The sequence below is a fragment of the Lactuca serriola genome, chromosome 4 (assembly GCF_051521515.1).
Source record: "Lactuca serriola cultivar US96UC23 chromosome 4, Lser_US96UC23_V15, whole genome shotgun sequence".
Taxonomy (NCBI): Eukaryota; Viridiplantae; Streptophyta; class Magnoliopsida; order Asterales; family Asteraceae; genus Lactuca; species Lactuca serriola.
Genome location: NC_136411.1, coordinates 360,780,360 through 360,791,761, shown reverse-complemented (window position 1 = coordinate 360,791,761; position 11,402 = coordinate 360,780,360). Strand labels below are relative to the sequence as shown.

The window sequence follows — 11,402 nt, the reverse complement described above, 5'->3', positions numbered from 1 at the left end:
GCTTTAAGTTATAAGAGTTACCAAGTCCAAAAGATAATCAAATGCTTACTTTATCATTATAGAGGAAACATTTCCATGGCCTAATAGAAATGAAAACAAACATATAAACAATTTTTTGTTTACTAATTTGAAGGTCCATTACTTAACCAAGAAATTAGTCAACAAAAACAAGCATTCATTCATCCAAGCTCATGATCAAAGATAAATAAACACAACAAGATGTTTAACTAGAAAACATTTCCATAAACTTCAAACACAATGTAATAATAAGTCTTCAAAGCAAATAATCATCCATTTTAAACCCTAATCAACCAAATGAAAGTCTAGCCAAGCATGGCCAAAGTAAAAGAAAAGCAATATAGTTTAGTGGTACCAAACATTGTCTTAGATGCAAGATGCAAAGAAATTACACTATTCTTCCAAAAATCCATCAAATCTTCCAAAGATTTCTTGAGATAGAATGGTCTGTGCTCTTCAAGTTATGCCCCTCAATAATGGCTCCAATCTCCAGCAAAAGGGAGCTGATTTCCGGATTCAAAAAGGTGTCAAAAGCCACCCACCAAACTTCCACAAATAGAGTCAACAAGTCAAAACCCGGAATCAACTCAACACAATTCACTCGGACCGCGTATGGGTCCACGGGGACCGCATGGGTCACGCTGAATCTGTGAGTTGGGCCATTGAACATGCAATCTAGCCCAATCTTCAATTATTCAACTTCACCCACATACATAACTCTTTAGAGCCCATTTGTGCCATTCCAAAGCCTTCTAATGATTGATCCAATACTCCTTCAATTTTCTTGTATCTCGATTCCGCGTCGCCTCATCATCATCCTTGCTCACAAATTAAGTCCAAATTGATTTCTTCTTTATGCAAGCACCAAGCCCAATCGCACCACTCCAAATCCTCAAGCAAACCGCAAGCCTCCATAAGTCCCACACCCTTCTAAGCCACCAAAAACAAAAAGTATTCGATAAATCCTGCAAATAAGCTCAAAAGACTAGAAAGCACCCAGTGAAGGAGAAAAATAACAAAAAGAGAAAATATGCATGAAGATTAACTAAAATGAGATGGTTTTAACTAAAAATAAACTACGGAAAGAAGTAATAAAATGAAGTTATCAACTACCACCTATAAACTTAACTGGGTTCCTGCAAGTCGCAACAGGTTGGCAAACTAAACCCCCAGACTCGCCGAGTCCCAAGAACGACTCGCCGAGTCGACCATTGTCCCATCCCATTACTTGATTTTTGATGTACAACTCTCATCCAAAAGGTAGATTTGGGCTCCTTAAGTCGATATAACATGTAAAGTCATGAACTTCACGTGCATGCATGGGACTTTTATGCTTAAAGGACCAAAAATGGGCTTTGTTTCATACATGGGGTTTTCATGGCCATGAAGATTGTGACAACCTGGAACTTCTATTTTGTACAAATATTCATTTCAGTCAACGTTAAACTCGTTTATGTAGTCTTTTGGCAATGGTTAAGGGTCCGTTCAAGTGTTCTAAGCTTGAGTACAACCAAGGTTGAGATTAGGGATGAGTTATCAAGTCGTAAGAGTAGCAAATTAGGCCATACACTCTCTAAGGAGGAGTGTACGGCCGCACACATGGGTGTATGGCAGTACACCTCCCATGGCCGCACACTCAAGGTGGTAGGTAACCCACCCATATATATATATATATATATATATATATATATATATATATATGAGTAGACCTCCTTCCTTCATTCCTTTCTTCTCTTGGCTGCACACTACTCTATTCTCTCTTATGTTTCTTCAACTGTGAACCATCCAAGGCTTAAAAAACGTGAGTATTTAATCCTCTAGCTTGTGATACTTGAAAGACCTATTGATTCAAGCCTTAGTTCGTCATGTTTCCACATGTTCTTCATCCCTTGAAGGAGTATGGTCGCACACCTTCATAAGGTTGGCCGTATACCCCCTTAAAGGCCCTCCAAAGTGAGAGTTTGATCCCTATCTTCTAGTTCGACATGACCCTAGCCTTGATTCACCTAAATTCGATAAATTTGGCATGAACATGAAGGGTGTACGGCCGTACACCCCTTGTACAGCTGCACACACCTCTTAGGGTTGTAAACCCATTTTGATGATCATTTTAGGCCTCAAATGCACATTGCAACTAAGCATGGGACCTAGAACACTTCTTAGATGCTAGTTAGAACCTTAGAAGCACCTCAAAAGCAAACCTCTTCATGAGTGTACAACCGTACACTCATGTGCCACACACCCATGGCCGTACACACCATTAAGGTGGTCGTACACCTCCCTCACTCAATCCCTGGTGGTTTTGGCACTTAGTTAAAGTGTTTCCAAGTCCTTAGGGTAGTTTTCCATCATGTCTAGTAGTGAAATACCCTAATTTGAATTCTATATGTGTTATTACATGTTAACTAGGATCTAACTATGTTCGAGGCTTCTCTGGACACACAACATATCATACCGATCCTTCATTCAAACCACTCACTCGAGGTGAGTTCATACCCTTATATTTTCCGAGTTTTTAATGTTTTCAGGGGGGAGTACAAGTAAAAGCACAAGTAATCTTCTGTTTAAATATATTATTTTGTTTAATATATTTCCATTAATAATATACATCGGATATAGAAATTAGTTTTACATATAGTTTTAAAATACTAACCTTGCAAAGGTAGTTTTCAAAACTAAGGAAATGAACTTATGAATCTTGAAACAAGAGATATTATTTTATAAGGATTCATGTTAATAACAAGAAAACACTCTAGTATTACATGTAAACTATATTGTTCAAAATTGTGAGGCTCTACTTCAAAACTGTAGCCTTAGGTGTACTGAATTAAATCCTATCCTAGTATAACCAGAGTCTCCTGGAGGGAAAGCGTGAGATTTGTGAATAGATCTATTCCGGATTGACAATCCCACACCTGAACTGCTAGCTATAGTTACGTAGGCATGCCTGGGGTGACAAATGTCATTTAACCAACACTTGAAGAACGTTGTAATGGTCTCTAGGTCATATCAAGCATGGTTATACGACTTTAAATAAGTATAAACTAATCATTTGTCTACAAGATTTCGCTTTTCAATTAGTTTTATTTATGTAATAAGACTAATATGCATCATTGGGGGTAACTAGGGCTTTCAAAAGGAATAATTCTTAAATGATATAAGTATGGATTTCGCTTTTCAATTAGTTTTATTTATCTAATAAGACTAATATACATCACTGGGGGTAACCAGGGTTTTCAAAAGGAATAATGCTTAAACGATATAAGTATGGTAGATACTTGTACTTTCCGATTTAGAACAGGTAATTCAATAACCTTCACTTAAGGGAAATACAGGCTTTCCCAGTGTAAACATCAATATTTTACAAACAGATGGTTTATTAATCAACTAACGAATATTCGTATTTCCTCCATAATTCCTGGGTTTATACGTCACTAGTATGAACCAAGAAGCCATAGTAGAAATGGGTTTAATCATACTTTTCATAAGAAAATATGGGATTTTCTTGAGGATTACTTTCAATAGATATCAAAAGATTATTTTACTTAAGGTTTATACATTTGTTACACCAGATAGTATATGGTTTTTTGGGAAAGATATCGCACTTTTCAAAAGAACCTAGAACCGTCTTTCTAAAACAAAAATGCTTATGAACTCACCAGCTTTATGCTGACACTCTTTCAAAACTTACTTGTATTCTCAAGGCTCTAGTAGACAGGTACACCCCTGAAGCTTTTGAGAAGACTCCTTAGTACCGCAACTCCTGTTGTGTTCTATATCTACCTTGATGTTTGAATTTGAAATATTTAAAGTACATATGTAAAAATCATACTTATTAATGCAATGGTTGGCTGTACTTTGATTACTATAATGCATGTGTTGTGATACTTACATGACCTGATCTGCCCCGAATGTTTCTGCCGTTGCAGTTTGGGGGTGTGACAAAGATGGCACCTTTATGCCATGAGGACCCTTCAAGGTTCCAGATCTGGAATTGTTTTAACTTTGGACGTCCAAGTCCCAAAGTTCAAGCTTCTTGGACCCCAAAACTTCATAAAAATGACCACAAGAAGATCTAAGAAACTACAAGTCAAGTATGAAGCTTGATTACCAAAAAGTGAGGAGAAAGTGTTGTTGTTCTTGGATCTACAATCTTCTCCTTAAGTCTTCCTTCTTCCTCTTCTTCACACAAACTTCAAATCACACAAGATTACTAAAAAATGGCACTCAAACACTCACAAGGCTCAAGGTGGCGAGTTAGGGTTTTCTGGACATTGAGGGACTGATAAGGAAGCCATAAGGGTGTTATGTTTCTATAAATAGGGGGACAAATGCTAAAATTTAGGGTTTCCATCAGACAGTTCCTACTCGCCGAGTCGGTCTTCCGACGCGTCGAGTAGGTCACTTAGTTCCCAGACACGGATTCGATCCTACTCGACAAGTTGAGCCTCCAACTCGTCGAGTCTAAGAGTAAAATACGATGTCTAACTTGAATTAAATGCATACCTAAGACCAGGTGTTACACTGCTTGACCTGCAAAAAGGTCAAGGCCGAGCAACAGAGGCCTCACGGCAAGACGTTGCTGTTGGACATTCCCATGTGGAAATAGGAGGATATTACTATGGATTTTATCACGAAGCTCCCCAGGACCGCGCGAGGAGTGGATTCGATTTGGGTCATCCTTGATCGATTGACCAAGAGGGCCCATTTTATTCCGATTCAGGAGAGCATCTCGGCCGAAAAGTTGGCTGACATCTATATTAGGGAGGTAGTGGCGCAGCATGGGGTGTGTGACATCCCCATTTTCATGGTCAGAAAAGACCGATTTTGTTTATACTTTATTTGAAAATTAGAGTAACATTTTAAATAAAAGTGTTGTGGAATTTGTTCTCAAAATAAAATATGATAAAGATTTATCAAAGAATTTCCGAAGAAATGTATTTCATTAAAATCCTCGGGATGTCATGTTCGATATAGATCAAAGCATAAACAATACAATATAAGCCTTACAACATTTATTCATATCTACAGGCATATAATCCGTAATCCCTAAGCCAAACATCACATCTAAGCTCGAGTGCCACTACCTGTAATACAAGCAACTGAGTGGGTCGGGTTTGGGATCCTGGTGAGTACATAGGGTATTCAACCCACAATAAATAATTTATTTAATTTCATCAACCAACAATAACCCGATTACTTGTTCCCGGTATCCTCAGTTTATGACCCTAAACACCTATCATAAGGGACCTAGCCTAAGGATCATCATCGGGATGGACACTACTGCTAAGGGGATTCCTCAACAATAAATGTCCTTAAGGCAACCATGAGGGGGATGGAGTACACCGGTGAACACATCCTTCACAAATACCTACAGGTTGTGAGCCAGCCAGTGTTCCATTGGATTGTCTAGAAGAGTCTGTGGTCGTCATCTATACTCCGCTAGATGACTGGACACATCATCAACATCGAGGCCTCTCATCATTTTGTTTCATCACACCCAACTATTATATCTACCCATGTATTACCCAACACATTTTGTAGATATAAAATACATATAAAGTTTAAATCATTTAAAACATGTATAAAATATTTAATTCAGCATAGACCACAAATAGTCAGACAATATGCACACATAGCACATAATTTATATAAAATACTTCACATCTATGTGTAAGATGAAAGTAAGTATGCACTCACCTGTTAAGGTGGTGATTCTGAACTTGGACAGCACTTCGTTAATCATAAAACAATTTCTTTCGACAAAACCTAGTATCATTACCACTAGGGTTTAGTCTAATATTCACTGAGACTAATTAATAGTCTAGCTATTTTTTCTATTATATAAGCACTAAAAAAATACTCTTCACCCACTATGTATAGACAGGGGCCAGACATAAAATACCAGAGGGCATGGCCATTTTGGCATATAGCACTTCTGAAATCCAACAACCCTATGCGGCCCTTTAAACCGGATTCCCTGTACTGCGAGTGGTTAAAAAGATATTATAACGAAAATTATACAACCCATAGTAATACCCCAACTACTTATTATAAGTTCCTAATCAATTTACTATATTTAAATAAAAGCTATATTAAAAATAGTGTAGGTGTAGCTCACTTACAGCGGGTTTTATAGAAAACCGGGTGATGGTGTGCCACGGCAGCACAACAGAGTCGCGTCTAACCCCTAAAGTCGGGCACACCAGCCAGGTCCAACCCAGCAGGCTTAGCGCCTGTTGGCACCCCCGGGAGCATAACGCCCGGGCGGAAGGCTCGCGCCCGCCAAGTGATGCTCCGTGCTCCAAGACAAAAGGTACGGTCAGGAGATAAATAGTGGGATCAGAGCATTACCGTCAGAGCCAATGAGGGCGCTCTAGTGGTTGAGAGCGCATGACCCTCCAATCAGCGCCTCTGATCCTGTCTCCCCAAAAAAGCGATCATGTCTGGTATGGACCAGGCAGGGGCGCTAGGTATAAAAGGATGCATTCTCAGACTAGCGAGGTAAGTTCTCTGGCCCTTCTTGAGAATGCATACACAAACCCTAAATCATCCTCTAACTTTACCGTCAGAGCGTTCTTCTGGGAGCTCCTCCCGGAAAACGGCTGACGGCCTTCGTTCTCTGTGATTTTGCAGTAGTGACCAGGCAACTAGGGAGAACCCAACCGAAGCACAAGCAAGGTCTTAAGGGGAACGAAGTTCCATCATTTGGCGCCATCCGTTTGTGAGACGAAGAACAAACGAAAAGCATGAAATCGAACATCAATGGCGTCCAGCGGTAGCGAGGGACAACCAACTAGTCCCATACGTCCCATGATGATGTTGGACGAAACACCACCACCTACAACGACCAACAGGGTCATTTTAGGTGAAGAAAGTTCTAAAATAGTTGCCGGAAACGTTTCACGACTGTCGTTTCCTCAGCAAGAAGCAGCTCCGATGGAGCTACTCCCGTCTACACAACTTTAGATGCCGCCGTTCTTCACGACATCACTACAACAGACACGAGCAATCTACTCGACAACACCCCAGTCGAGTTACATTTCCAACCACCCGCCGCTGTTTGGAACACCCTCGCCATTTCAAACGACGGGTAGGCAGAGTTCCACAACCCTATTACCCCCGTTGGCGCAAACCATGATGAGGCACTCACCACCCATTTACCCGACGACCTGTACATGGACCGGACCGACTATATCTGCGAACAACAACCTGCAAAAACCGGTAATAATCAACCCCGCTACATCCATACCCCTTTTTCCACTAGTTATCCTAGTCAGTTACCATTCCAACCATACCTCTTTTACGGATCATGTCCGGGTTTATCTTACACCACCACCACATGGTGTGAACTCCCAATACCAGCAGGGGATGTCGACCATCCTAGGCCAGGATGGTTTTTCCCAAAGCGTAACGTCTCCGTTCATCAAAGAGCTATTGGATTATGAGATACCAAATACCGCAAAACTCCCGACACCCAAAACGTACAATGGGACCACCGACCAGGACAGTCAGATAGACACATACGAATGAACGATGACGTCGCTAAAGCTTAACGAGAAGTTTGGTGCACATACTTCCCAACGACGATCGAGGGCAACGCCAGCACGTGGTTCAAAACACTACAATGAGGCAGTATTTCAAACTTCGCTCAGCTCAAGTATCTTTTCCTCACCAACTTCATGGAGTTACGCAAATACAAGGGGGACTCTCATTCCATAATCGGTTGTAAGCAAAGAGAGGGGGAATCTGTGCGAGAATACTCTACAAGATTCACAAACGCCACGCTGGATGTACCAGGACATGACGAAGGCCTTATAGCCGGAGCCTTCATGTGGGGACTCCTACCAGGCCCTTTGTCGCAAAAACTCATGGGAAAGAAAACCTTAACATGAGTCGAGTTAAAGGAAAGGTTAGAGCGATATCTACGGCAATAACATGGTGAAGCAGCTAAGCAAGCCTACTTGAATGCCATGACGATCAGGCATTACCAGCCGAGTTATACGAACTTCCGAGGATGGGGAAGACACTGTGGCCAGGAAAGAAGACCGCCGTTGTGTTTTCGACCATTCACTACAGACGACAGATGGGGTCGTCACCCGGAAGTGTACGCGGTATTTGGAAAACAGCAACCGGCCAAGTCGCCCTAGAGCCGGTACTGTGAATACCACAAAAGTAAGACGCATGATACAGTTAACTGTTCAGTACTAAAGAAGGAGATGCAGGAGAAACAAACTCAAAGCAGATCTAGTGGAGGTGGCACGAAGTCTGCGCGCCAAGTTTGATGCTGAGAATGCCAAGGGCCCATCCAACGAGGGGGTTCAGCCCAGGGAGATATTCATGATACGCAACAAAAGAAGTAGGGAGGAACAATAGGGAGAGCAAACGACCGTTAAACCTTCAGCACATGCACTCACGTTCTCCATTCAGGATCCCAGGCCAGATGGTTGGAAAGGTGACAACCCGTTGATAATACAAGCATCTATCAGAGACGTGACTGTCCATCGGGTCTATATCGACACCGGAAGTTCTACAGACATCATCTATGAACATTGTTTCCGACTCCTCCCTGATCGCTGGAAAGACAACTTGCGACCTACGACTGGTAGGCTGGTGGGATTCACCGGCCACAGCTTGTGGCCGCTGGGCACAATCCATCTTCCCCTGACAATCACTAGCCATGACAAGCAGCGAAGGAAAACCACCTTGATAGACTCCGTGGTCATCCGACATTCAGCAGAGCACGCCATCATTCAAGGAAGAACAACCCTCTTAAAGCTAGGGGCAGTACCATCAACCATGCATGGAATCATGAATTTTGACACACCAAAAGGCGAGGCCATGATACTGGCCACTCCACCAAAAGAATTGCAATGCTATACAGTATTGAAGCCTGTAGAAATAACCAAAGGGTCCAAAAGACCCAGGGGCAGTCCCATAAAGGGGAAGGAGGTACTCAATGAAAGTCACCCTGATCAGCCGATCAGCGTTGGATGTGACCTCCCAGATTACACGAGAAGAGAGCTGGTCAACCTGCTCAAGCGCTACAAACATGGTCCAGGGGGGAGTACAAAGGAAGGTCATTGAACACAAACTGATGATCAGACCAGGAGCAAAAGAAGTTAAGCAGATGAAGAGGGTCCAGGGGGGAGACTGTAATAGGGTGATTAATGCAGAAGTGACTAAGCTGACGGAGGCTGGGATATTAAAGGAGGCAATATTCCCAACGTGGATCGCGAACCCAGTTATGGTTCGCAAGCAGGATGGATCGTGGCGTATGTGCATAGACTTCTCCGATCTAAACAAGGCGTGCCCTAAGGACTGCTATCCCCTCCCGAAGATCGATCGGAAAGTAGAATCACTACAGGGATTTAAATTGAAATGCTTTTTGGACGTATATAAGGGATATCACCAGATTTTGATGACCAAGGAAAACGAAGAGAAAACTGCCTTCTATACAGATCATGGCACCTTTTGCTACACTAAGATGCCCTTCGGATTAAAGAACGCATGGGCAACATATCAACGTCTGGTTGACTCGATATTCGCTAAGCAAATTGGAAGGAACATCAAAGTGTACATGGACGATATGATAATTAAAAGCCTAAATGAGGAAAGGATGTTGCAAGACATCGAGGAAACATTCCAGACGTTAGAAGCGGTCAAGATGAAGCGAAACCCAGCTAAATGCACGTTTGGAGTAGAAGAGGGGCAATTCCTGGGATACTATGTCACCAGACAAGGCGTCCAACCTAGACCGACCAAGGTTAACGAGCTCATCGAGACACCAAGCCCAAACTCTCTCCGGGATGCATAGGGTTTGAACGGGAAGCTTACAGCACTAAGCAGGTTCATTTCAAAATCCGCTGACAAGGCGGACAAATGAGGCAGAAAAGGCACTCCAGAAAATCAAGGAAGCGCTACACGAGCTGCCAACGTTGGCCACCCCTATCCCTGGAGAAACGTTACAAGTGTATCTTTCAACGTCAAGTGAAGCGATATCCTCAGTATTGGCTGTGGATAGGGAGGGGGAACAAAGGCCGGTGTACTTTGTTAGTAGAGCACTGCAAGGACCAGAACTCAATTATCCCACGCTGGAAAAGTTGGTATTAGCACTCATCTACGCCGCGAGACGACTTAGGCGATACTTCCAGGCACACCAAATCGAGGTACTCACGAGCTATACCATTAAATAGATCTTGCTCAAGCCAGAGACGTCAGGACGACTGGCCAAGTGGGCAATTGAGTTGGGGGAACACGACATAAACTACCGCCCAAGAATGAGCATCAAAGGGCTGGCGCTAGCCGACTTCTTACTGGAAATCCCAAATGGAGGGAACCCGGCGAAGGAGAAGGTGTGGGTAGTTGAAGAGGCCCCGGCTGAGCATGGTTCATGGACCCTGTATACGGATGGAGCATCCAGCAGGGAAGGCTCGGGGGCGGGACTGATCCTAACAAGCCCAGAAGGAGAGGAGGTAACCTATGCCCTTCACTTCGACTTCCATACATCAAACAACGAAGCGGAGTATGAAGCACTTCTTGCAGGGCTACGGTTAGCTAAACAGATGGGCGTGAAAGCTGTAACAGCCTTAACCGACTCAAGGTTAGCGGCAAACCAAGTCAATGGTAGTTTCGAGGTAAGAGACCCAAGAATGGGAAAATATGTAAAGATGGTGAAACAGCTAGTAGGATCGTTCGGCCGGTTTATGATCAAGCATATACCTAAAAGCGAAAACAGGATGGCAGACGCTTTGAGTAAGCTGGCGTCCATATGCTTTGACCATCTATCAAAGAAAGTTTTAGTGGAAGTGCTCAGAGAAAGGACTATAGATGAGCAGCAAGTGAACATCCTAACCCCCGCTGGACCCACATGGATGACACCGTACCAGGAATAGCTCCAAAGAGGAGTGTTGCCAGACGGTCATGATAAAGCCAGGAAAATACGTATAAAGGCGTCCTCATATGCATTAGTGAATGGAGAATTGTACAAGAAAGGGTTCACGTCTCCATGGTTAAAATGTGTGGATCAGGCCAAGGGGGTAGAGATATTGTAGGAGGCACACTCAGGACAGGTGGGCGTACACGAGGGGGCGAGAGCCTTCACGGCCAAAGTGTTACGAATGGGGATATACTAGCCAACAATACAGCAGGATGTGATAGAAGTAACCAAGAAGTATGGGGAATGCCAATCTTAAGCCCCATTCCATGCTAATCCCTTGGCCCGCTAAGCAACATATCTAGCCCATGGCCCTTCTACCAGTGGGGCATAGATATAGTGGGCCCGTTTCTAGAAGCACCAGGGAAACTAAAGTACATGGTGGTAGTTGTGGACTACTTCACAAAGTGGATCGAAGCTGAGCCTCTGGCGTGCATATCCGGGAGGC

General features: G+C 43.1%; 1 protein-coding gene across 1 annotated transcript; it reads left to right on the top strand.

Moving 5' to 3' along the window:
* The first annotated feature begins 10,298 nt into the window (after positions 1 to 10,298).
* On the top strand, positions 10,299 to 10,913 carry LOC145099719 (uncharacterized). The gene has a single exon (XM_079037242.1). The coding sequence runs from the start codon at positions 10,299 to 10,301 to the stop codon at positions 10,911 to 10,913; it is 615 nt and encodes a 204-aa protein (XP_078893368.1).
* The last annotated feature ends 489 nt before the right edge of the window (positions 10,914 to 11,402 follow it).